General features: G+C 40.3%; 4 protein-coding genes across 5 annotated transcripts; 1 reads left to right on the top strand and 3 right to left on the bottom strand.

Annotated features, from left to right (window-relative positions):
- Positions 1–381: 381 nt before the first annotated feature.
- On the bottom strand, positions 382–6354 carry LOC116398248 (cytochrome P450 2D15-like). The gene is given in 11 exon segments (XM_031874377.1): positions 382–2482; positions 2559–2608; positions 2610–2689; positions 3464–3565; positions 3642–3727; positions 4038–4176; positions 4326–4430; positions 4773–4841; positions 5031–5191; positions 5309–5473; positions 6272–6354. Coding segments are annotated over 11 exon segments (1176 nt in total). The 5' UTR covers positions 6300–6354; the 3' UTR covers positions 382–2291.
- Positions 6278–14813, bottom strand: LOC116398249 (cytochrome P450 2F2-like). 2 transcript variants are annotated; one of them, XM_031874379.1, is made up of 10 exons: positions 14733–14813; positions 13528–13671; positions 13136–13296; positions 12074–12142; positions 11799–11903; positions 11138–11276; positions 9266–9351; positions 9012–9113; positions 8574–8715; positions 6331–6434 (listed from the first exon to the last, which is right to left on the bottom strand). In XM_031874379.1, the coding sequence occupies exons 2-10, from the start codon at positions 13613–13615 to the stop codon at positions 6415–6417; spliced, it is 912 nt and encodes a 303-aa protein (XP_031730239.1). In that variant the 5' UTR covers positions 13616–13671; positions 14733–14813; the 3' UTR covers positions 6331–6414. The 2 variants fall into 2 exon arrangements, with proteins under 2 accessions (XP_031730240.1, XP_031730239.1); XM_031874380.1 differs by lacking the exon at positions 14733–14813 and having other exon boundaries at positions 6278–6387; positions 13136–13237; positions 13528–13665.
- An 8919-nt stretch (positions 14814–23732) lies between these two features.
- LOC116398220 (histone H1-like) lies at positions 23733–24807 on the top strand. The gene has a single exon (XM_031874337.1). The coding sequence runs from the start codon at positions 24139–24141 to the stop codon at positions 24751–24753; it is 615 nt and encodes a 204-aa protein (XP_031730197.1). The 5' UTR covers positions 23733–24138; the 3' UTR covers positions 24754–24807.
- A 1659-nt stretch (positions 24808–26466) lies between these two features.
- LOC116398221 (histone H2B-like) lies at positions 26467–26931 on the bottom strand. The gene has a single exon (XM_031874338.1). The coding sequence runs from the start codon at positions 26888–26890 to the stop codon at positions 26516–26518; it is 375 nt and encodes a 124-aa protein (XP_031730198.1). The 5' UTR covers positions 26891–26931; the 3' UTR covers positions 26467–26515.
- Positions 26932–27046: the final 115 nt, after the last annotated feature.

The following is a 27046-nucleotide window of genomic DNA, read 5'->3' on the forward strand; positions in this document are numbered from 1 at the left end:
ACAAACCATTCAAGGCCCCCCCCCCCCCTATTACCCCGAGGCCTCCCGCTGACAACCAAGAGACCGCCCAGTAAAACAATACAGCATCCGCACAAAAGCTCCAATAATACACCACTGTCCAACCCTCAGAAGGCTACTGGTTAAACTGGATAGAACAGGGTTCAGTGCAGCTGTATGCCAGGTAGAAAGGGTCCATTTTCATTTCTGTCAACTCACAGACATCTCAAATGTCTTGATGTTGTTATGAAGTGGACATACTGTGCAATACAGCCCACTTCAGATGTTATAGTGTCTCTCAATGTAGGTTCATTTTATTTGAATTTGGGGTGAGATGGAGGATGAGGGACTCAGTTACTGTCCAACAATGTATTCAGTGGTGGAAGAAGTATTCAGATCCTTTATTCAAGTACAAGCATTAATACCTCAGTATTTCCAGGAAAATAATCACTTACACGGTAAGGTTCCTGCATTCAAAATCTTACTCTAGTAAAAGTACAGAAGTATTATGCAGTATATAAGCAGCGTTCTAATTTCATCATCAGCATCACATCATAGAAGGTCTTCACAGGTTATGTAATATGTTATATCCTAATCTGCAAAGTAACTGCAGCGGTCAGTTGTAATATTATATATTCATGCAGTGTAGCAGAAGAATATATATAATATATATACCGTGAAATGGAAATAGTCCTCAAACCTCAACGTACCTCACAATAGCACCGTGCCGGAGTTGAATCCTGGTGATTTTGGTGACATGACCTTTCCTCTAGTGCCACCCTCAGGTCAAAATATTCACTTGTACACAAGTTACATCAAAATTCACATGCAGATTCACTTTCTTTCTTAAGAAAGGGGACAAAGTTGATTTTATGCTGCTCAACTTATATATTTGACATAAATGTACATCATTCTGTGATTTAAATTTTACACTGGCAAAAAGGGAACACTGAGTATAATACTTTATGATAATCACAACATCTGGCTGAAAGTCTGTCTGATCACTTATAAGTGCTAAACAGAAAAATACTATAGAGTTCATAGTTTAATCTGATGATTTATATTACTGCATAATTAACATTCTGTAAACTACACGATGACTCCAACTAGCAGCTTTATTGCATTGAATAAAGGGCACAGTAGTAGTTTAAAGAATACTTTTTGGCCACTCGGGGGCAGTGGAAACAAGCTGCATCTGGTTTTAAATACAACTTGTATGCTCCTCACAAAAATGAGGGTTTAAAGACAGAGATAAAGATCCATAGAGACGAGGGAACTGCAGAGTTGGTGAAACCCTCTGTGGGTTTGTCAATATAAGTTGAATTTCGTACAATCTTTCCTTTAGAATCATAATTCTTATCGCCTAAGTTTCTAAAATGATACACAACTTCCAAATATCGATTTTAAAAGTTTTTTTCTTCCTAAATTATGTCATGTAATGAAACCATGTATCTATCAGCTGTTCGCCTCATACCAACCTGAGATGATATGAGACATTGAAAGATGTCTGACTTGACATCTTCTGACGTTGGTACTGTTTATACAGAAAACACACATTTTATATTGTGATATTTACTGGATATATGACATGCAGTATAGTCAACAGCAAGCAGAACACTTTCAGGCAAACTCCCCTCAGCCAGCTGCCACCTTACTTAGGTTTTTGTAGTGAAAAATAGAGGCATCGTATCGACAAAGTCACACCGTGCTGCGCAGTGTAGCATCGCTCGTTGCTCGCCAACAGTTAGAACACGATGTCATGGACATAATGCACAACACCAGTTTTACAGTGTGACTTTGTGTACAATACCTTTTTAAAATTGGCATATTTCTGAGAAATAAAAGCCTGTATTAATACAACAGGCAGCATTTGCCTTTTTTTGTATAACTTGAACTTGTTATTCCTGAAGCTACTGAGAATTGAGGAATACTAAAAACGTCTTAGTAAAGTGTGTTTATTTATGCAGGTTTAGCATGAATTAATGTTACATTTTGCCTTTCTGTAACAGTTGTCAACTGTTATCAACTGATTACACTATTGTAATCAGTTGATATAACTTTTTCAAATAATAATATAAAATAATATAATAATAATATAGTAACAGAAAACTCCATAATCTTATACTTTGCTTTCATGCCATAATTTGCCCCACAGCCTTTATTAGCACACGGTGGACCCGAGCACCCTGTGTAGGCCTGATGAATGAGGAATCGATATTGAATCAGGAATCGATTTTGAATTCAATCTTGACTCCAAGTCAACATCAATATCTAAATTATTAAGGCAACCTCTGTCATGGGACAGTTTTTCTGACTTGGACATTCATACAATAAGGTTTGGGAGTCTGGGTTGTCCCAAAAACAAGCGTGTAGTCTGGCTCTCCTGCATCCTCAGGCCACACGAACCTGAACCTCCTCAGCAGAGTCACCACGATGAGGAAGAGCTCCATTCGAGCCAGAGCCTCTCCGAGACACATGCGAGAACCTGCAGGTTAAAACATAATGACTTAACGGTCAATCCGTCTGTCATTGTATATGAATGTAATAATCGTTTCACTCACCTGCAGAGAAAGGCATGAAGGCCTCCGGTTTCACAAACTCCCCCTGCTCATTCAGGGTTGAATTCACGGGGGGATTTCCACTGCCCCTCCTCATTCAGCACTGAGGAAAGGTTGGGGATGATCATGGTTCCCTGGAGAACAGATAAAGCATTTTAAAACACACAGCTATGACTCTATGACCCTGTTTCCATCATTCTTTTATTTTACTGGGTCACAAGCAACTGATGATATTGCATGGGGTTTTGCCAATTTTAAGTCTTCACTGCAATGCGTTTGTCAAACTGTTTTTAATACTGGAAAGTGCCATATTTCTACTGCAACATCATTAGATTTCATAGTGTTAGTATGTCTGTGCTACATTTAATGTTAAAATAAGCACTGTGACAGAGAAGAAATATGGGGCAGAGGCTCTCAGGCACATACCAAACCATGCGGAATATTTATAATAACACAAATCAAATGTTAAACTCTTGATTTTGCTCTTTATTTTGGCATTCATGCTTTATCCGACAGAGAGACAGACAAGAAAGGCAGGGGCGAGAGAGGGGATGATGTGCAGCAAAGGGCCCTGCTGGCCCTGAACCCAGAACACTGCAGTAAGGACTCAGCCTTAATGGTACACACTCACAGTATCATGCACATTAAGTATGTGCCTGTGCCAACACTTCATTGAAGCTGTATATGATGCTTAAATTGAGTGATATATTCAACCAGGATGTTGTGTTTTTAATGGCTACAAAACTACATTATAGATGTTGTTCAAGGCTCAAGGTTTAACATCAACAGGAAACGTTAGCATCAAGATTCTCAACTGTTTCCTCTTACTTGTAAGTGCTCAGAGGGCTATCCCTACGATATGAAGCCGTTTCTATATTTTTATGACACACATTATGTTTTCCACTTACCCTGGGTATGGAGTATCCCATTAACTCTGTGTCTTTAGTGGTGCAGTGGAAAACACTGAGAGGAACAGTGTCAGCCATTCTCTGGATCTCATGAATGACGGCCTGCATGACAGAGACCGCTCTCATCAAACTGTACCTTTGTAACATCTCAGATACACTGAAATAATCCACAATGTACCTGAACATAGGGCATCTGGTGTCTGTCTTCATAACTGGCTTCATCCTTCCCACCCAGAACATCGTCTATTTCCTGCTGACAGCGCTCTGAGGAATACAGAGAGACAGCATGGACAAAGAGGGATCACCAGAGTATTTACATTTCATCCTCTGGGGACTACGAATGTCTGAACAAAATCTCATCTCATTCAGTAGTTGTTGAGATCACAAGCAACTCACTCACAAGCACAAATGTCTACCTCTACCTGGTGGCCCTAGAGGACAAGTCAGGGTGTCTTCAAAGTCATGAGGGTACATCGTCAGGGAACCATGAATGTCTGACATTTTTTTTTATCTCAATCCATTCAATAGTTGTTGAGAGATAAAGTGGAGACCCACAGATGACAGACAGACATACCCTGTATCTGTGGATCATTCATAAGGTAGAGGAAGGCAGTGAGCAGGGTGTTAGCAGTTGTGTCAGTCCCAGCAAAGTGAAGATCCAAAATATATGCACAAAGCTGGTCTTCAGAAAATGAGGAGCCATCATTGCCTCTCTATGTATGCAGACAAGAGAGAGAAAGCACGAGTAAATCAGTGTTCACTCTGTCGCCACCACAACCGCTGGTTAAATTAGTGGTCAACAACATGCCAGTTTGCAGCTGCTCTGAACAGAATTCTTTCCATTAACAAGAATGACAAACACCATATCCAGTTCATCCAGGTAGCTGTCGATGAAATGGCGCAGTTTACCAGGAACTCTGGTCTTTTTGTTCTCAGCCAACACCTCCAAACGTCTTTCATGTGCAGCCTGATAAAAAAAAGAAAACAAACAGGTTCATCAAGTTACAGATTTATTTTATTTTTTTCAAGACTATTTAACATAATTGAATGCTTTATTTTCCAGCTCAAAGCAGCCTCAACGAGCTGCTTGTATTTCATCTTTCCTTCTCTTTTACTTCATTGAGCAGGGGGATTGTTTCTGCAATGCAAAGTGATTTTTTTCATGCTTGGCAGTTCATTTTGTTATCCCTTGGCCTTTATTACAGAAAGTATCAACTCTATCAATTGAACCCATAGGCAATCATCCCTGTAATAAAACAGGATTTAATGGTTGTTTGCCAGATTGTGAAGTGAACGCTTCAAGACATACCTTGAACATCTTAAAGGCCTTCTGGAAGGGCAGTGGCAGGTTTCGCACCATGGGAACAGAATCATAAATCTATAGGAGAGGAAGATGAAAACTGAGAAGGTTTTAATAAGAAGCCCTCAAGTTTTCTGAGCATTGCAACGCCAAGTTATCCTGAGACGATTAGTGGACAATTCATCCTCTAACTCACACTGTTTTTACTGAGCAGCAAGTAGTGATGCTATGTTATTGAGTGGTTTTATGGTGTAAAGCGTGACTCACCATACCCCAGCGCCCGTTGATTATTTTAGAGGTCTCTTGGAAAAGTCCAACAAAAAACTTCATGAACTCATCCTCATAGTCAAACTGCCGAGCAAACAGAACTTGACAGATGATGTGAGAAGCTGCATTGTGGAACATCATTTGGGGATTCATGGTCTTACCTGGAAAAAACATGTTTTCAGCAATTCAAAAGATTTCTAGATCCTGATGGTCAATATCAATGTTACGCCATACAACAGACAATCCCTGTGCTCTGTTTGTGTACAAAATGGACATACCGACACTCTGCTCCAACAGCTTTATGATGCGATGTGTCTCTCCCAGAATGCTCTGCTCCATCGGCTGCTTCCCCAGGCCAAAGTTCCACAGGGTCATTAAACCAAAGCGTCGTTGCTCTTTCCAGGCAGAGTTATAATCTGCTAGAATCACTCCAGGAGCATGAGCTACAAGCAAAAAGGAAAGAAAAAAGTGCATTCACTTTCACTTACATATTTGAAATGCACTGAGTGATGTTTCAGTGAAAAGCTATAATGTCTATATCATTCTTTACAGCTGCTTGAGCTGCCCGAAGTGTCACATTATACTAATGGTTTACATGTTCACATATTTGACTCATACAGTTATTGGTTACTTTTCTGAGTAAGATTTTATATACTAAAAAAATATGATGAACACACTACATTTACTTGCTTTTTGCTTGTGACAAACAAGCTTGTTGGAGGGGCCCTCATTTAGCAGTTCCTAAGAGTGATTTCCTCTTCAACCTTCTTAGATGGTATAATTGAAATGACCTACACAACTGACTCATACAATAACAAATATCCAATATTTCAGATAAAAGCAAAATTGAATATAAATGTGTGTTGCTGAAGGGCCCTATATGTTTCTAACCACTGGATTCAACAACCTAACTGTATACAAATTAATTAAAACAGTAAAGTGCTGCTATTGTTTTCATCCATTAGTATTAACAATCTGACAATGTCATACATAACACATCATAACTAGTACTTCAACATTTGACACAGTACATTCTGCTGATAATACTTGCTGATACTTCTTCTACTGCTACCACCAGGTGGTGCCATAATATGATTTTTAAACTCAACATGTTTTTAATAGTCATTAGTTGGTAGTTAATTCTCTGTCTATCCATATTCTCTTTCACAATAGATTAGTTTATGGTATACAGTGGAATTGAAAACTCCCCCTGCAGACAAAAGCTTGAACTTGCTCTGTACCTTTCACTTGCACAGCATGATTAACCATGAGGTCTTGTGGTCTGCCGGAGAAGTCAGCGGCTTTGTTGACCAGGGCTTCTTTCAAAGCCTGCAGCCCATTGATGACGACCGCAGGCCTGGGACCGAAGAAAAGGCTGTAGATGTTACCATAGCGCTTGGCCAGCTGGGGACACAGTGACCAAGTAGATTAGAATTACTGGAACTGATGACTGACCTTTATTTAATGCAATCATCAGCCATTGTAATTCATTATTATGAGCACATATTATTTTAAGCACATATAAGAGATATCCACTTTGATATATATTTCTTAACCAACACTAACACTAACCCTGTTAAATAATTGAGAATATGATGGCAGAATAAGTCATTCTAAATTAATATTTTGGGTCATTCTGGGTGAAGAGCTCAGCTCACCAATAAAGCCTGACAGCCAGAACAATGTCAACATAGCATTTTCTGCCTCTAGTGTGAAACAAAGGCTATTAAAAGAATTATATTCAACAAAATCCATCATTTTCCCAATCCCTCCCTAAAAACTAGAGGAATCCAATTATACAGACAGCATAAATAAAGATGCAAAAAATAAAATTCTATCCACTAAGGTTATGAAATCTTACAAAATCCATCAGGATGTGTATTCAGCCCATAAATATAGTAAGCAAGTCTGTTCTCAAAGCAAAACAGCCAACAAGAGTAGAACCACGGAGGCCAACATGATGAAGCTGTGATTCCGATTGTTTCACACTCCTTTTTATTCCGGCTCTGCAACTTTGTTGGCTTTGCAAAGAAAGACAAGCAACCTTTGCGCATCACTTGCATGTCATGTCATGGCCTGCAATGTCATTGCACTGATTTAACCTCAAATCAATTAGTAGATAAGAGTCACATCAAAGTTTTGACGCCGCAGTTAAAGAAAATCAAACTTTGGTGCCAAAGGTTCCTCACTGGTCGTGCCTTGATTCTCAGTCCTATGATGTGATTAAACTGAAGATACTGTTCACACTTCACTCTCAAGCTAAAGCATGTTCAGGTCAATGTACTGCTCTTACAAATAGGAAAAGCGTATTTTTTCTCTTAAACTGCTTCAGTTTCAGTAGATCTTTCAGACATCATTTCATATTTCAAATTCTAACTATGACAAAACATGGATTTTTTCAACGTTAAACCTGAAGAGAACCCCCGGTTCAGTGCTGCTTTTAAGACACGACTACAAAGAGACACAAAACAACCACAGAGAGACAAATAAACAACCACAAAGAGACAAACCTACAAAGAGAACCGAAAAAAATAAATGACCAAAAAACAAAAAACGATTACAAACATACAGGAAAAAACTATTTAGGTTGTTCTAACATTTGTTGAGCTACAGTAAGAATTGCCCTTGAGAGGCCAAATTGAGGATCTGAGCTTCATTCAGAGAGAGATGGATGGCTTCTCCTCCATCTTATTCTGAAAAACTAAATATATTTATTTTATATACATAATGTGGTTTTAATGTTCAAAATCACTTTGAATGTAAAATCTATTACCCAATTCTGTCCACTTGAAGGAGCCATTAACTACTGTAATGGCTAATTTCCACTATGACTTATCTATCTGTTTTTATTGTCTGTGTTTTGGTCTTTTTTGTATTAACAAAGCTAATCAATGTCAGACATGGTCAGTAGGGGTCCCCAACTGGCGGACCGCGGTCCGGATCCGGACCCAGATGCATCCGGACCCAGGATCTCAAACCGAAATCTCAAACCGAAATATGTAATTTGGAAATCTACATATTACAGAGCCAGTTTATACTTTAACCGGCGCAACTTATTCAGCCGTTACGGCACTTGTTCAGGAAACACACCGACCAATGCGTTGTAAATCACATCACGTGATGCAGCTCAGCCAATCAAATATGGGTATTCTGACATGTTTCCTGATTCGAGTGAGATGAGATGTATACACACCGTGACACCGGGGGAGAGACGAGGAAATAGAAAGAAGAGCAGGAATATTGCGCTGATCAGAGAAGTTATGTCACATGACGTTCTCCAAAAAGAGAAACATGTTCAGAGAGAACATAATTTATAAGCAAGAATGAACAGACTCTTATATGTTAATTCTTCCCATGGGCAGTTAAAACCAGCATGTCTCATATATCCAGAAACCGTAACTATTGATAAAAGCGGCAAATAAAGTGCACTACGAGGCAAAGCACAACTCTTTTGAACAAACTGTAAAGCCACCTGAGGCAATTTTGTGATTTGTGATATTGGGCTATATGAATATAATTGACTTGACTGGAATTGGCACATACCTGCAGAGAAAGGCATGAAGGCCTCTGGTTTGACAAACTCTCCCTGGTCATTGAGGAAGTTTTCAGGGTTGAATTCATTTGGGGATTTCCATTGTCCCTCCTCATTCAGCACTGAGCCCAGGTTAGGGATGATCAGCGTACCCTGTGGAGAAAATGAAGCAAAAGAGGAAAGGGTAAAGAGGAATGAAGAGAACATTTATAAGAGGATAAGATTTAATTAAGCTACCCAAGTAAGGTAATGAGGCTACCATTATTTAAGTATGGTAATCTGTTCAGGGAAATCTGTGACCTACATTACTGAAAGACACTAAACTGTTTTCTTAGCTCAGTCAAATCAAATGTGAATGATAATTTGCAGAGAAGTCATATTCCCTGCAGAGAACACTTAAACAGCTTTTGACAATAGTGACAGTATAGATAGGACCAGTTGCTTCTTACCTTGGGGATGGAATATCCCATGAGCTCTGTGTCTTTAGTCGTACAGTGGAAGACGCTGAGTGGAACAGTGTTGGCTACCCTCTGCACTTCATGGATCACAGCCTGGATGGAAAAAGATTTAAGTATCATGAGTCCCATACTTTATCTGACTTGGGGCTGAAGAAAAACAATGCAGGCTCTACTGTGTATGCTCTAACAAATATGCTGAGTACACATAAAATTAAGGTGAAATTATGAGAAAAGTGAAGATTTACATGCACGTAAGGCATGTTGTTTCGGGCCTCAAAACTGGCCTGATCCTTCCCCTCCCACACCTCGTCTATCTCCTGCTGACAACGCTCTGAGAGAAACGGCAAAGATAATAATAATTTGCAATAGAATTGAAATGTGAAGACAAAAACACTATGAACAACATGATTGAGAGTGGATGAAATGTAAACCTATGAAAAGGTGGAAGTAAAAGAATGTGTGGTGTCCCTGATAAATAATGTAAACAAAGTAAGGAAACGGTGGAAATTACCTTTTTTTAACTTATATACCTAACAGTTCTCTCATTAATTTTTTGCAAGCAAAAGTTGATTTTATCAGGTGAAGCTGAATAAGGTTAGTTCCATAAATTGACGAAATGTGTGCTCACTGCAAGTAGGTGTCTCTGCTTTAGCCCGAATAATGCAGACATGAATATTTGACAGTTTAAAAATCCAAGAATGATATATCGGTGTTAATGTTCTTTACACAACCCATAACATGAATACGTTTTTTGATATGGCTCCCTTAAACTTTGACCAAGACATTTACCGGGCAGGACATTTAACAGCTGAAGAACTAACTTTTCACTACTCTGGTTGGCAAATTAAAGAATCTTTGCCATTACTGCACTTTTTCTTGTGATTTACCGGCTGACATAAACAACGACACTGATATATTTTCAATGACTGATTTATCAGCCGGGCTCTAATAATTACTTTTTAATATCAAACAAAGATGTTTTTTTGGTTTTTTTTTTTAAAGGGAAAGATACTTGACTCTAAATGACCAACAGAGTGAACTCAGTCTTTCCTAAGAAAAAGCACGAGCTGACTACATTACACCATTTCCACGCAGGTAGTTAGCAGCTAGCTAGGCAGACAGCTACTATGAGAAGCAGGGGTGTTACTAATAAAAATAACTACGGGCCTGAAACTGATGCAGCTAAATGGAATCCAGCCATCATTAATATACATTTTTACACCTGTACTTTTCCTACTGTGACGCTTCAAAGTGTCTTGTGTGAAAGAGGCGTTCTTCTGTGTTGGACAGCCTCTTCCACATTGCTAGAAAGGAGATTGTAGCCAACTGTCAAACCTCAGCAGCAGGAGGACGAATGCAGGTTGTTTTTCCTGTGCAAGGAACTGCCCTTTGGTCTGTCAAGAATCCTGGAGGGGCAAAGAGTACTTGTTCAATGTACCTGGGGCTTTCTGGAATTTGCAGAAGGCCTCTGACCATGTCCCATGGGATGACTTGTGAAGGTGGATGTTATCGTCCCCAAGGGGAAATTTGTTGAGGGGGCAAAATTCAGAGCCTTTACTGCTGGAATATGGGATTCCTGAGCTATTGCTATAACTTGCACTATACTGTCCATTTATAACTGTGAAAGCATTGTGCATATTTGCAGCTAAACGTCAGGTGTATCATTGGTGTTGCATCTCGTCACTGATAGGCTGTGTGTTAGAGGTAGAATGGGTTGTACTCTAATTGGAAGCACGGCGATTCGATCCCCGGCATCTTCAGTCAGCAAGTGTCCTTGAGCAAGACACTAAACCCCAAATTGCTCCCCAAGGCTGTGCCGTCGTTTTTTTTTTTTTTAAATGAGTTTAGATCCTGATGGGCAGGTGGCATCTTGCATGGCAGCATCTGCCATCAGTGTATGAATGGACGTGTAAATGTCGACGTGTAGTGTACCGCGCTTTGAGTGATTGGAAGACTAGAAAGGCGCTGTAGTCCATTTACCTTTTTACACAATAGACATTTTGATATGTCTTCCACAAAAAATACCTTTTCAGTTCATGACTTTCATAGAAAGTATTCCTGCATGAAAAATTGATGGTACAGACAATGGTAGAATAATGGAGCCATTGTTTGCATACCTTGTACGTGTGGGTAGTTCGTAAGGTAGAGGAAAGCAGTAAGCAGGGTGTTGGAAGTAGTGTCAGTCCCAGCAAAGTGAAGATCTAGGACGTACATAGTCAGCTGTGCTTCTGAAAAGGAAGAACTAGCATCACCTTCCTGAGGAGAAAGGAATGATCGTTTTAAAACAATGGTGGCCAAACGTTGTAGATTGATTGTAGGCCATATACAGAAAATTATCCGGAGTCACAAGCCAAACCATAGTAAATGTGTAGTTTTCAACCAGTTACACTGCAAGAAATTCAGTGGTTATGGACCATAAAACCACTTATGCCATATAAAATTAATTTTCTATAAAACACAACTAACATTTAACGTTTGACATAACAGCAGTAGTTAATTGTTGAGCCCACATATAACAAAATGTAACTCTGTATTTCCTGCTTTTAAATCTTATTTAAAAAAATGCAATACTTTTAAACTTAAATAAATTGGCTTAAGTACCCACATAAAATATGACGACATGTAAATCATAGGCAGAACTTCCCAAATATTGGTTTCTAAGTGGTCAGTTAAAAGATTCCGATGCAAATGTCAATGTAAGACGTCAACCTCTAAGTATATTATTAACATATTCATAATTCTCTCATTTTCCCAACTTTTCTGTGTTCCATGATTCACCTTATCCAGCCAATCCAGATAACAGTCAACAAAGTCTCGTGGCTCTCCAGGGACTCTCGTCTGCTTGTGCTCATTCATCAAAGAAATCGCAATTTTCTGACAAGTCTGAAAAACATTCAGTTCAACATTCATAATTTGTATTCTACTTTTCTTTTTCCATTGACAAAATGCATGTGTTTTGGTTGCCTCTGTATACATGTTTAAGGTGAGGTTAGAGTACCATTATTTTATATATATATAAAAATATAGATATCGAGATAGAGATATTAACATACCTCAACATTCTTAAAGGCCTTTCTGAAGGGCAGCGACAGGCTTCGAATCATGGGAAAAGAGTCATAAATCTGTTTAGAAAAAGAAAAGATATGTCTTTCGATTATTTAGAACTAAACACGCAGATTCTGCATTCTGGCATGAATTGCTCTGAACAGATGATTGTATCTTCACATATAGGCTAAGATTCTGTGCTTAGCTAAAAAACAACTTAAATTTCTGTGAGGCAAACATATTTTTGTTCATGCTCTTATAACATTGACTTTGCAAACATGAATTAGTATGGTAATATGTGTAATTTAGTGCATTTCTGTGACAGCAACAGTAACTTTACAACCTGATTTTTCTAACAGCGGTTATGGAATTAATGCCAGCTATAGCAGAATAAAGCTCTGTCTGTCATGACAGCTAATATACTTGGCCACTTGACTGCTATCTGGCCACACCGTGGGTTCCTGAGATATAATCGGCTTGTGGAGGAAAAGACATAAAATCAAGCGCTCTGTGCAGAGAAAGTACTGACAGCTGCTTCTTCTGGAGACAGACAGGATGGCCGTGTGAGCCATGAAGCAGATTAAGATCCCAACATGTTGAATGAAACACCACTCAGCCAGTTGCTGTTGTTTTCTCTTCTTCTTTGTAGTTATGCAGTTTTGACAGAGGACCGAGCAGCAGAGCGTGTTGCAGGTTTAAATATCCTCGATCATATGTTATCGGTTAGAAACTTGTTTTTCTCTGCATGAGAAAATGGACGTGTAGCTTTAAAGCGTGTGAAAAGTGTCAATTGGGTAACTCTCACGGTCGATGCGTGACAGTTGGCAGCCCTGCTAGTGATACTCAAGCTTTTTGATTGGTGCCATTTGACAAATGCTAGCATGCTAATGTGCTAAACTAAGATGATGAATATGGTAAACATTATACCTGCTAACTATCAGCATGTATAGCTTGCTAAAGTTAACTCTGAGCACCACTGACCCCAAGTACAGCCTCACAGAGCCGCTAGCTTAGCTGAAGTCTGATATTTCTGAGCCAGGTTTGAAGGCACAAACATGCCTTTGACTCACCATAGCCCATGGTCCATTGGCTATCTTGGCATTCTCAGTAAAGCACTGAACAACCACTTTGATGACCTCATCGTCATACTCGAAGCGTTTTCCAAACAGAACCTGGCAGATGATGTTGGAGGCCGCATTATGAAACATAATTTGCGGACTGAAGGTTTTGCCTGTAAAAGACATGTTCACTGAAGTACAACACAGTATTGTGCAAGAATGCAAACAAGAACATTAGACTGGCAATGAACAAGCAAAAATCAACATTCATCGAAATGCGTGATCAAGATCCACCTTGTAATATTATCAAATAGTAGAGTATTTGTGCTGCTCAGATTTCAGTGTCACTGATTACAGTGAACCCTGCCATCCATAGGAGGACTGTGGGCTCACTGATGACTTACCAATGCTGTTCTCCAGCGTGTCAAGGGTGTATTGTATCTCTCCATGAATCCTCTCCTCCATTGAATCCTTCCCCATACCAAAGTTCATCAGTGCAAAGCGACGTTGATCCTTCCAACTAGAACCGTAATCTGCCAGAATCACTCCTACAACAGACGAAGTGGCACGAAAGTGATTATAGCAGTGTTTTTCCAGAGCCACTTTCTAGTCTGTTTTATAATTTACTCTCCTCTGTAACTTAATGTCACTTCTTTATTTAGTTACCGTTCATTACAGTCAGTGGTCTCAACATTTTTATTAATGATTTATATACTTTTTGAACTAGTTTTGAACACATGGAGGGTTAATAAATTACAGCAAAATAAACTTAGCAAAAGTTGTGGCGTCAAGGCAGTTGGACCAATTTTCAGTGTTGTGTAAGGAATGTGCTTCCCCTGCCAAAGGTACTGAATGGAGTCCCACTTTTTAGAGAACAAATACTTTCAAAAGACTCGTGGTTAGAATAATATATAGAGGCGCTTAAACATGTAGCTGCTTTTCTATGGAAACGGAGTAGTGTGGATGCACTCTTAGACTTCTAAAGGACAAGTGCAGACAAGTTTGATGACTGATTAACTGCCTTGTTGGAGGTTATGGTTTTGATAAAGGGAGCCGTTAAGTCAGCTCCAGCTCTACCTCCTTTTCTCTGGCAAACTGAATAGCACACTGTAAACATACATCTGTTACATAACATACGCTTGTTCCCCTCCTTTTGAGTTGTGAGGTGCTGCCAAAGAAAACACAGCTGCTCGGCTTTACACAAATACTAGAAGGCAAGATCATATCAGCCCTGTTTTAGCCTCCCTTCACTGGTTACCAGTAGGTTTTTGATTTTAATTTTAAGGTTTTATTGAATCCCTTTAAAGCACTTTGTGGTTCAACTCCAAGTCATATTGCTGAATTGCTGTGCCCTTATGAGCGACAAAGAGATACTAGTCAACAGGCTTTCACCATTTCCCTCCATGCTGCAGCATGTGTCTGTGCATAGGCCACACATTTCCATTTATTGTGATAATAATGGCAATAAAATTATTATTTTAACACCATATATAGTGGTAACTGTCCCATCCCTATATGCATGGACAGAGATACACTGCTGACATATAAAGTACTTTTGCAGAATGTGGGATTACATTCACTGCCCTTTGAAACATCACGTCTGTCCTACCTTTCCTCTGGGTGGAGTCATTGACAAGCAGGTCTTGGGGTCTTCCAGCAAAATCAACACCCTTGGCCACTAAAGCCTCCTTAATGGTCTTCATCCCATTGATGACCACTGCTGGTTTGGGACCGAGAAATATGCTGTAGACATTTCCATAAGTCTTCCTCAGCTGGAAGAGAACCAGATAACATGTCAGTGTTTTAAATATATATATATCATATAACTTCAGAAGGATATTACTCGCAGCAAATCAATGAAATCACAAAAAAAACATGTTTGCTCACTTAGTTTGGTCTTTATTGTCTAACATGGGAAATTTGGCTAGTAGCATGAAAAATATCAGACACACCCAAGCAGACTTAGTCAGGATAATAATGACATTAAAAGACAATTTAAAGCAGGTAAACACAGCACATAAGAGCAAAATGAGTTCCAAAATGTTCCCCAGTATCGGCAGGACGGTGGGTCCTGGTGGAAAGTTCTTTGGCCTCTGGGATTTGAGTTGAATGAGGATGAAGACAACGCAGATTAATAGCAGGATGACTGACGCAAATATGGTGGAATGGACTGAACTGAAGAGCTGATTGACTTGCTGTAAGAGTGTAGCTCCTCCGTTCTTAGTGCTGCCTCCTCTGGTTGTAGTTTGCTCAGCTGTATTCAAAGGTGAGTGGGAACATCAAACAGAAAATAGGTCACACACTTTGACAGGCTTTGGCTGGAATTGTCCACTAAAATATCAGTGTATATGTTGCTAAATTAGTTTGGTAGTTTGCCACAAAGCGTATTGTCATGGCTTGTCAATAGAGTTGAAGAAAGCTAATCAGTTACAGCCGGCGGTGGAACGCAAACAAGTACATTTATTCAAATACTGTACTTAAAACATCAGAGGTCATTACAATGTTGCCACTTTCTGCTTGCAGTCCACTGCATTTTAGACGGAAATATTGCACTTTTCTTTTCTTACACCACACCAAATTGTTGCATACAAAAAAATAATGTTTAATGCAAAAGATGCCCAACATAGTCCCAGCTTCTCAAATATTCTCATGCATTCCTTTTAATTGTTTTAATCATTTATATGACATATTTTTTTTTGAATGTTGAGGTTTAGTCTGCATTAGAAAAAATAATCAACATCGAGAGTATGTCTTTTTTTCTGCATTAAGATTACTTTCACTTTGAATAGTATTCCATATTATTAAACTGGCATAGGTTTAGTCAAGTGACATTTGAAATGCAGCACTTTTACTTGTACTACGTTGTTGTTTTTTTTACAAGTACGCTACTCTTTAAATCGTCTGAAGCGTTATAAATTACTCTGCCCAAATGACGTCATAGAATTGTCAACATTACATAAGCACGTAACATCTGAAGCGCAGCGTCTTTTCGGACTGACTGCTCATCACTAGACTGGAGACTCTCATCGACCAGACACCGGACGCCTCCTGTAGAAAATGGAGACTCCTTTACGGAGATGGAGAAGTTAGTAGCGAAACAAACACTTGCCAAACCAACCAGTTAGTCTTCATCCTCCACGTGTTGTCTTGTAAACCCGAAAATAAAGCACATATCTCACCTTTGTATCGCCGCTTGTTGCAAGCTTGTTGTTGTGGACTGAGCTCAATGTTGGCTCGCTATAGACTAAAACCACTCCTTATAGGGGGAAGGCGAACAGGACAGTACTGTTTCCATGTGGTTACATAACAATGTTGATGTCTGTACAGAGTTGACTGCCAGGCACATTGGGTGTTGTCTCACTTCCACACAATACAACACAGAGACAGTGTTTGTGAAGGGATTTGAAATCTGCTGCTCGGACTCCAAAAACAGATGAAAGGGCAAAATCTTGTGGTGCTCAATGCATCGAAATTAAAAATATAAAATAGCTATTAGACATCGAAACTAGTACTTGCATTCTGGCAATTGCATACACGTTTTCTGAAAATGTATGTTTAAATATACAAGTGAGGCCATATCTTATTAAATATGAGCTAAATTGCATACATCCCAGAGCAGAAATCTGAACATTGGATAAAGCCAGGTCCAAATTCTTGTTTTTAGTTTGTTGACATGAGTAAAAGGTCGTTAACAGAGGGAATTTTGGATATCTCACTCTTTCAATCAGAAAATACAGTCAACAAGCATAAAAAAGAAAAGAAAATTTGCCATGTTTTTAGGAAATTGAAATGTTCTAATCAGGTTATCCATGCTAAATATGAACAAACCCCTCTATAAAAACCTTGAGAATACAGATAGGATTGAAACTGGAAAGTTGTATGTAAGTGCTACTGGAGGGAACATGTCTGACTCGGGATGAGAAAAATACCCATTTAGAGAAAACGTCCTTTACAGAGAGACAGCTCAAAAGAGAGAGAAACTCTTACAGAAGTAACAAATTAAACAGTTTTAAACTCAGATAAACGTACTAAATACTGAAAATGGCGAGGGGACAATCTTTTGGGAGGAACCCAAAAAGAAAAGGATTATAGAAGACTATAAAATACAGTCACGAAGCTAACTTAGCAAACGTGTCACGCTAAAGCTAAGTACAAAAATTAAAAGGATTAAAGACACCAAACTCTAGCACAGTTTTCCTCTCACTCAAGGGAAGTTATAGAGTAATAGGGTAAACCCCTTCATAGCAACAAAACTCTTATTTCAGGTTTTCCCATTTAGGTTTTCATTATCTCCACCATCCTCCCACCAAGAGACTTCCATCCTGACACCATCCACAGGATAAATGCTGACATCTCCCGTGGATGTGCCACTCGTGCCAAATCAAGGTTGAAATTTACCAAAGCATTAGTGATTTTCTAAAATGTTATTTACTGTTGTATTTCATCTTTTATTACAGACGCTGACATACTTTTAAGCACATGTTCACGTTGATTTATGCCAGTAATCTTATCTTCTGATGTACTAAAGATGTTATTTAGTATTTACAATGGTACTTTTCTTTGTATTTTGGCACTCTATTTTCCTCCACTAAATCCTGCCAAACACAACAACATGTCTGTTGCTTGGAAGCTGTGCAAGGAAGGGATATCGGAGACAGAGCTGCTCTCCAGCCAGTCAGAACTAAATATTTCCCCCTAATTCAAAAACAAACATCCTGAATTTGACCACATGAGCTACACAAACAAAGTCCCGTTCCTGTTGGGAGAGCCCAGCGAGAGCTGCAGTCTATAGCAGCAAAGTTAGTCTTTGCCACACTGTGAGCAACAGTGAATGAGGCGTCCCTTCTAAAACTAGCTGTGCACTGAACGGTGTAGTTCTCTCTTGTGATATGCTGTGAACATTATCAAGAGAATAGTGTGTCATTTGGCCAAAGAATAATGTGTCACGCTGTGTTCTTTGTTGTTGATTTTTATTTAAAAAACATGATAAATTGGCAACATCACACAATTCAAAAGAGGGACACAACAAGCATGCTATGTAGTATAATGTATATTTGCACTCATAGTGGTCAGCCTTCATATCCCCCAGGGAATATTAGAGTGCTGCAGGAAGAAGTCCTTAAACCTGGAAATGAATCAGCGTATTTACGCTTCTGGTTATTGTGAGGAATTTAAGTTTTAAAGCGCTCCTAATTATGGATATAATGTGATACAGTATATTTACTTGTAGGAATCTGGTCATTTCATGCATTAAGTGTCTGTGAGAGGGGGTTTGAGGAATGTGCTGGAGCGGGGGTTGTGTGAAAGTGGCTGGGAGAGGTGTGAAGTTTAGGAAAATGGGGCATAGCCCAGGTGGGGCTTGTTGGACTTCAGCCAATCAATGAGCTGATCGATGAGCTGAGGAATGTAACTCTGGGGGGACAAAGGGTTTGAAGCTCTGGGGGATCTTCAGATCTTCTGCTGGCCACCAAGGAGGCAGACCAGCCTCCTGGGTGGCTCGGATTGGATCTCACCTTTCATTTTATACATAGGTTTGTTTTGTTATTAGTAGTGTGATTTGGTTTGTAACTGTCTGTATCTGTTGTTATGCTTCTTGGATAATAAATCCATTTGATTTTTACTTTAACCTGCTGTTGTGTTTTGGAGGCGATTGAGAGAACATGGCTGCAAGGGGGGGGTTTCTCCCTGTGTCCAGAAGTTATGGCCATAACATTATCTTATCTCAAAGTCTGTGTTTTGTTTTTTTTGGTTAGACGCCTGATATAAGGTCTGTGGTTAACACAAGCTTAAGAAATTTTAACGTTTTGTTCTACGATACGGCTAAAGGACAGTTGCTAACACGTGGCTAAACGAGACTGCTTGCGTATACTCACACTCATGGTACCGTAGAACCGTGGTGTAGTTCGTTTATAGCCTTTACTTCTGGAGATTACATTCGCGCTTCAAAAATCATTAAGTGGTGTTTACTTGTGAGGTTTATCTTGCTGAACAAAACTTGTAAATATCAACGTTTGTTTGCTGCAGATTTGTTTTTCTGCAATATTCCAAAATCCAATTGGCGTTTTTTTCCCTGAGGGAACCACTGTGATGCTTACTTCCGGGCTGGTCTACTAATATATTTCATCACTGCACCACTCTATACCAACAGTTATTTAGTGTACAGTAGGCTTCATGTCGCAACAGACTGTTGGCAGTCATGTATGTCCTGGCTTTTGTGACCTTTGACCCCAGTAGTTAAAAGCAGAGTACTCGTCTAGAAAACACTCAAAGTGAAGACTAGTGTACAAACTTTAAAAGGGTTTACAATTGTTAATCTGTATCTATCATTAAAGTCTTCTAACAGGTGACGTGGCACGTGTCCTGAACCTCATCTAGTGGAAAGTTAGATCACAAAACTATTGCTTTCTTCTTCTATCCCAGGAGTGGATACAACTTGTTGATAAAATTGTATTTCAAAGAAACACATTGTTTTACAAATGGCCCCCAGAGGTTAAAAGAGGGTATTTATGGGTTTTTAACCAGCGACCTCCTACACCTGAAACGAAAATTATACCCCTAAACTGGTACATCTACCTGCACAGCTGTCCACAGCTGTAGCTATTTACAGCTAATTGAACACTTTGCAACAAGAGATGCAGTAAATGAGGCTCCACGTCACATCTAGAACAACAGCACCCTCTGATGGTCACAGCTATATATTCATCTTACTCTGTACGTTTGTGTGCGTTTGTTAATTGCAGCTGACAGAAGTTTAAAGATTGTGTTGTTAATTGTGGGCGTGGCTCCGGTGTAGATGGACCTGTATCAACTTAGACTACAATAAAAGGGAAAAGTCACAGATTGTCATCTTTATCTATATACGAGTTAGGTATATAGTCTGAAACACACCTGCAGTTGTTCTCCGTGCCTCTGGGGCGCAGCTGCAGGATCTGTATAACAGTGACTGTATGCAGAAGATCTGTATGCAGGAGCAGAAGTGCACTTCTGCTCCTGCCGCCAGACTGTCTTGTACATACACACGTACACGTAGCCTAGCTTGTGCAGCTAACGTCAGCTAACAGCTAACTTCATTCATTCTGCAACGTTCATGCAAATATGCTAAATTGGCTGAAATCTGGGAACCTGTCAGGTGGGACATCTGAAGCCATCAGTCATAAAAGAGGAGAGAGAGAGAGAGAGAGAGAGAGAGAGAGAGAGAGAGAGAGAGAGAGAGAGGAAATCGAGCAGGAGTCAGAGGAGACCGAAAAGGAGGAAGGGATAGCACAGACAAATCGGGAGCACAAAGGCCCATCGCGGAAAAAAGAGGAAACGAGAGTGAGCATCAGACTGGGAAAAAAAAGAGGAACAATTATGAAAATGATCTGTGGCAATGCAGATTGCCTAAAGCCACAGTGCGTGGTGTGCAGTGAGGTTCTGGCTAACAGCTGTCTGAAGCCCTCTTATTTACGTCGCCACCTGAACACCAAGCATGCCAGTGCAAGTCAAAAGCCCCTTACATTTTTTATATCGAAATCGGAGGAGTTACAAAACAGCCAAAAACAACTGCAGTCTCATTCATGTGTTGGGTCTACAAAACACGCACTACGGGCTTCATATCTGGTCAGTTACAGAATAGCAAGAGGCTACCTCACACAATGTGTCCTCGCCATCCTTTGCTCTTTAAAAGTGACGCCTTGTGTAACTGAAATGTATTGAAACTTTGTTGCAGTGTTTCAGGGCGTTTTCACACCCGTAGTTCGTTTGCTTTGTTCTGATTCAGGGATTAATATGATACAATGTTGCAGTTGCCCCTTTGTTCGGTTTGTGTTCACACTGCAACATTTAACAGCGGACTAAATCTTGTAAACAAAGCCACGCGCGAGCAAACTGTTCTCTCATTGGTACGATTGTTATGCGGCTATAAATAGGCTCTGTTAAAAAAAAAATTTTTAAGGTGTGGGGGATTGGGGGTGCGTGAACCCGGTCGGGATGTGGAAGGGGCCCCTTCTACATCCCGGCCCCTTCTACATCCCGACCGGGTTCACGCACCCCCAATCCCTGGGTGGCCTAAAAAGTTTGGGAACCGCTGCTCTACATAGACATCAGCTCTGGTGGTGTCAGTTCATGAAGAACAAAGTCTGAAGTCAATCCTCTGAAATGTAGCTTTGACTTTGCTTCTCACTCCGGTTTCATTTCCATATTGTTTAATTTGAACGCCCACAGACCAGAAATTAGGCTAAACCACACTATGTAAATGTTTCATCACTTCATGATTAATAACAAAATATAAAATAAATACAGTGAGACAGTCGAAAAAACGACGACTCAGTGAGACTATACAACAGACAGAACACTAAATGAATATCTGCTGATATGTCTACGTAGACACACAACATAATTGTCCTTGATAATGTACTTTAGTACACCTTTTAAGTACCTATTGTGCCCATATGCAACAAACTATGGAGGAGACACGCATTGCTTCTTTTATGTTTATTGGCGGACTACAAACACACGTTTAAGGTGCATGCCGCCACCTACTGTACCGGAGTGTGTAACATCATGGCTTTATGACAATTGTCATAAACACAATAATATTATTACAAATTTAAAAAAAAAGACTTCATGTAGAAGTTATATTCTGGATATAAACCTGTTCCATTCAAAAACTTAAATAAAGCCCTTTTAACCTGAACTTGTTAGTCCAATATCTCTAACAGTCCTTTAGGGTGCACCAAGTTACACATCACCCTTCAGTTAAATCCAAAGAAGAAGAGAAGCCTCGCCCCCCCCCCCCCCCCCCCCCCCATGTCCTCTATCACGTCCTCAGACAGGGTTTAAATATCAGTGAACCATCAGCATTCTTCATATTACAAAATACTTTGACCAGTGAAAATGAGCGGAAGAGGCAAAGGAGGGAAAGGACTCGGTAAAGGAGGCGCTAAGCGTCACCGTAAAGTGCTCCGTGATAACATCCAGGGAATCACCAAGCCCGCTATCCGCCGTCTGGCTCGCCGTGGTGGAGTGAAGCGCATCTCCGGTCTGATCTACGAGGAGACCCGCGGTGTGTTGAAGGTCTTCCTGGAGAACGTGATCCGTGATGCCGTCACCTACACCGAGCACGCCAAGAGGAAGACGGTGACCGCCATGGATGTGGTGTATGCTCTGAAGCGACAGGGACGCACTCTGTACGGCTTCGGCGGTTAAACTCTAACTGCTCGTTATCAAACCATCAAAGGCCCTTTTAAGGGCCACACACTTACTCAATGAAAGAGCTGGTATCCTGGAGAAGAACGCGGGTCACTTCTTAACAGAGCTGTACATCTTGTGAAAACACAAACCACCATTTTTAAGGTGTCAGCAGGTCAACTAGGGTTTGGGTTAAGTGTTTAATAAAGGAAGAAATACTGCAACCCAAAGCTGGGAGCAGGAAAGTTGTCTGGATGAAACATCCATGAAGGTGTTATCTATTTTACTGAAGTTAATTTGTTTGTGATGAGGCTATTGTAATATCTGAGGCTTTAGTTTGTTTTTGTGCCTTTTTTTTTTTTTACTGATGGTCCAGGTCTGTTTTTGAAAAGAATATTTATAAATAAATGATATCAACCAGACTTAAATTTATGAAACCATCTGATCCAGCTTCGTTTTTTTTTTTTTTTTTTCAAGATGGGCTGAGAGTCAGAAGCAAACATGTTATGTCAGAGTAATGATTAGGAAGGCACAGTACTAAACACAAAGCATTTACTCATCTCAGCTGTCAAACTAGGTTTATTGGTACAGCCCAATATCACACATCAAGTCTTTTGTATTGGGCCACAGACACAATATAGATACTTCTAGTGACTGAGTATAGCTTGAGCACACTGACGAGATGTATTCCTTTACTACAAATGTACTACCTAATCTATGTTTTGTATTATAAACATTTCTCTTCCTCTACATAGAATGTGAAACAATACATTTTAAACCATACATACCTCTTCAGGTCAGTGCATCATGAATCCATTTAACAAGACATTTAATGCAATTAAATGTATTTTAACATCACTGCCCCGGAAATACAAAGCAATGATATGTACAGTATTATATAAACACGGGTAGTTTGTACACTTATACAACAGGTCCAAAGTTTGGAACTGAATCCTTTGTGTTTGTAAAATAAGAGTATAATAATGAAAATATTAATATAATGTATGGTAATAGTGTTTGACATTTTTAGAAGCTGTTAGAAAAATTACATATAGTATATATAATTTATTTACAATTTGATCTGCTGTATAACTCAGCAGAATAAAAGTAATATCTGTTTGGCTCTGACAGTATCAATGAAACCGTGTTACTGTAACATTTGAAGCAGTACGTTGCTCTCCCAGACAGATTGCATTTGTTTGTCAGTGTGTTTGATCATTAATAGTATAACTATTTCTATTAAAAGTTATCATCAGCAGAGGACATGTTCACAGTGAGCAGCTCTGATAGGAAGTCTGGCTGAACTGCACCATAAGCCTCGACCATCATCAGTGTGTTTGCTGCTCCCAGAATAACTTCAGTTTATTAAACACTGATCAACATCAGATGCTTGTTTTTACATCGAGACTCTGAACAAACATGTGGAGCAGTTGTGAAACGACTTTTGATGGAGCTCTGATGCATTTTAATTCATTTTTAGAGAGAAATGAGTGGGAAAAGCCGCTGATCAGTGCTGTCCACGGCGGTGAGGAGGTGAGGTTTGGAGGCTCCTCAAACACAACACAGAGATCATCAGAGCTCTACATGACTTCAATATGAAGAGACACTAGTCCGCTATCGGCTCCCTTCACCGTCAGCCTTCAGTACTTCTTCCACATTTAGTTTTGAGTCTTTATCAGTGAAGAGAAAACACAAGTGACTCTGCTTTCAGACTGCACTGAGGAGTCCCGGGCTGGGTTGAGTCTCCACGGTTCTCATGGTGTGTTTAAGTGCAGCCCCGTGCTCTGAGCTCTTCAACAGTCAGTCAGACTCTCGTGTTCTCGTGACTACTAACACAACGATAGAAAATGGCAGAAGTAGCTCCAGCTCCAGCCCCCGCGGCGGCCAAAGCAGCGAAGAAGAAGGTGTCCAGGCCGAAGAAGGCTGGTCCCAGCGTCGGTGAGCTCATCGTTAAAGCTGTGGCCGCATCCAAGGAGCGGAGCGGCGTGTCTGCTGCCGCCGTGAAGAAGGCTCTGACCGCCGATGGATACGATGTGGAGAAGAACAACTCCCGCGTCAAGACCGCCATCAAGAGCCTGGTGACAAGGGGGACTCTGGTCCAGACCAAGGGGACCGGGGCCTCTGGCTCCTTCAAGATGAGTAAGACGGCTGTCGAGAAACCGGCAAAGAAAACCGCTCCTACAGTCAAGAAGCCCGCAGCTAAGAAACCCGCAGCGGCCAAAAAGACCAAGACAGCGGCGGTAAAGAAACCAGCAGCAGCCGCTAAGAAATCACCCAAGAAGGCAAAGAAACCCGCAGCGGCCAAGAAACCCGTCAAGAGCCCAAAGAAGGTAGCCAAGAGCCCCAAAAAGGCCACCAAGAGCCCCAAGAAGGTGGTCAAAAAGGCCCCCGCAGCCAAGAAAGCCCCCGCAAAGAAGGCTGCCAAGCCCAAAGCCAAGAAAGCAGCACCCAAGAAGAAGTGAGCTGTTATCAGTCTGAAGTACCAACGCTCCTATAAAAGGCTCTTTTAAGAGCCACCCACATCTTCATAAAGAGCATTTTCCTGTTTGTTCTTAATGTTATAACAAGCTTTGTCTTAGAATATAGAGACAAAACACAAGTAAACAATGGTTATTCAGTGAAAGTCACCTAATTTATTACAATAATATAGAAAAATAACGAATTTTCCTGTTTTTTCACAAGTTATTAAGAGCGGACATAACGGTTACTTTTTAAGGAAGAAAAATGATACATTTAAGGACGTTCCATTGCTCATAGCTACACACGATTCTTAACAAGTATCAAATAGTAAAATGTAACATCTAAACATACATACATACAGGAGGAGATCGGCATCAACTTATGTCTGGAAGTTGAAGAGTGAGCTGCAAAACATGATAAATGTGCTGCAAAGCTTCACAGGAGACAGAACGCTGACTCAAAGGTTGAGAAGCCTGCCAAGGATAGAATATAACTGTAATACTTGCTCTGTAAAACCATATATATATTATTTATAAAATATATAATAAATGTAATCATATCATGCACATAATGTAAAATATAAGTATAAACCTCAATTAAAGTAAGGGATGCATAATCTTAAAATAATTGAAATCACAAGCTTGAATGTTATTCACAGGTGTCAAATGTGGGAAAAACAATACGCAGAGAGAAACCAGATCTCCACAGACAGTTAGTGGCTGGATGTCTTCAGGAGTATCCACTGAACTTCAAAGTTCACTGAGCACCTACATTAAGATCCTAATTAATATCCTAAGATCCTAATTAATATCCTGAAATCCTTTATAAGATGATATTTTTGGCCATCAGCCTCTATAAAGCAGGTTATAGTAACAGATGTTGAATGTAACTTAGTGATCTGTATCTCACACAGACCATCAACAGGTCTTTGATCTACAGATATAAACTTAATGTTACTGAACAACAGAGTTCAGCCCTTCTGGCGTCAGTGCTCAATATTCTAGAAAAATGCAGTTTGTGCTGTAAACATGTTTAGTAGATATCAGCAGAAAACACAATCATAGAATGATAATATACAAGACAGAACCTGTAGAGCAGGGCACCTCACAAGAAAGCAGAAAATGATCTCTGACTCAAAGTCAGATGTGTAATGTCATCTCTCTCTGGTTCCTCCTCATGGACTGAAAGAAGAACTGAAGTAGTGAAAGACGTCCCAAAGACGGCGCTCACGCCTAAAAAGTGAGGTCACACTATATATTGGCCCTGAATCAGGTGTTCGATCTCTGTTATCTACAAGATCTTCGTGTCAGAACTGCTATCCTTCCTCTGGATGTTGGTCGATTCACACACACACACACACACACACACACACACACACACACACACACACAAAATTCTATTTTGCACTGTATAAATAAATATTTAAGGAGTTAAATTTCCATGAAATCGCTCATACAAGGACTTTAGTTTTCCAGTTCTATAACTGTGTCCTACTCAATTCAAGGAGAGCCCTGAGAGACGCTTTAACAAGTACAACTAAATAAAAATACAAATCGGACACACGCACTTGAGTGCATTACTGCTGTACATAAATAGATTGCATAACCTCTGAAGTATAACCATTTGAATCCTATGCAAAACAGCAGCCATTAATCACTTTGTCTCAGTTTACCAACAAACATTTTCTATATTCAGAGGAAACATCTTTAGATGAAGTGGGTGGCTCTTAAAAGAGCCTTTGTGTTGTTGGTCTCCATCAGGTGTTTACTTGGAGCTGGTGTACTTGGTCACAGCCTTGGTTCCCTCAGACACGGCGTGCTTGGCCAGCTCACCGGGCAGCAGCAGGCGGACAGCGGTCTGGATCTCCCTGGAAGTGATGGTGGAGCGCTTGTTGTAGTGAGCCAGACGAGAGGCCTCACCGGCGATGCGCTCAAAGATGTCGCTCACGAAGCAGTTCATGATGCCCATAGCCTTGGAGGAGATGCCGGTATCAGGGTGGACCTGCTTCATCACCTTGTACACGTAGATGGCGTAGCTCTCCTTTCTGCTCTTACGCCTCTTCTTGCCGGTCTTGGCGGCGGTCTTAGAGACGGCTTTCTTTGAGCCCTTCTTGGGCGCTTTGACGGTGGCGTCAGGCATGATTCCGGGTTTTTTCTGAGTCGGAAGATGTTCCCAGAAGCACAGGGCGGTCAATATATATCAACTTGATGCAAATTAGACTGTGCTGTTGCTTGCACAGGATTGGCTGTCTTCTGAGCGGGACTGAGCATGCGCCAAAGACCTAATCGTTACTGT

The sequence above is a fragment of the Anarrhichthys ocellatus genome, unplaced genomic scaffold, assembly GCF_004355925.1.
Source record: "Anarrhichthys ocellatus isolate YVR2014 unplaced genomic scaffold, GSC_Weel_1.0 scaffold80, whole genome shotgun sequence".
NCBI classification, from domain to species: domain Eukaryota; kingdom Metazoa; phylum Chordata; class Actinopteri; order Perciformes; family Anarhichadidae; genus Anarrhichthys; species Anarrhichthys ocellatus.

Coding starts and splice junctions, on each gene's coding strand:
- LOC116398220 (XM_031874337.1), top strand. CDS start 24,139: ATGGCAGAAGTAGCTCCAGCTCCAGCCCCCGCGGCGGCCAAAGCAGCG.
- LOC116398221 (XM_031874338.1), bottom strand. CDS start 26,890: ATGCCTGACGCCACCGTCAAAGCGCCCAAGAAGGGCTCAAAGAAAGCC.
- LOC116398249 (XM_031874379.1), bottom strand. CDS start 13,615: ATGAACTTTGGTATGGGGAAGGATTCAATGGAGGAGAGGATTCATGGA. Junction 12,143..13,135: donor CCAATGGACCATGGGCTATG/GTGAGTCAAAGG, acceptor TTTTCTAAACAG/ATTTATGACTCTTTTCCCAT. Junction 11,277..11,798: donor ATCTGGATTGGCTGGATAAG/GTGAATCATGGA, acceptor CTTTCTCCTCAG/GAAGGTGATGCTAGTTCTTC.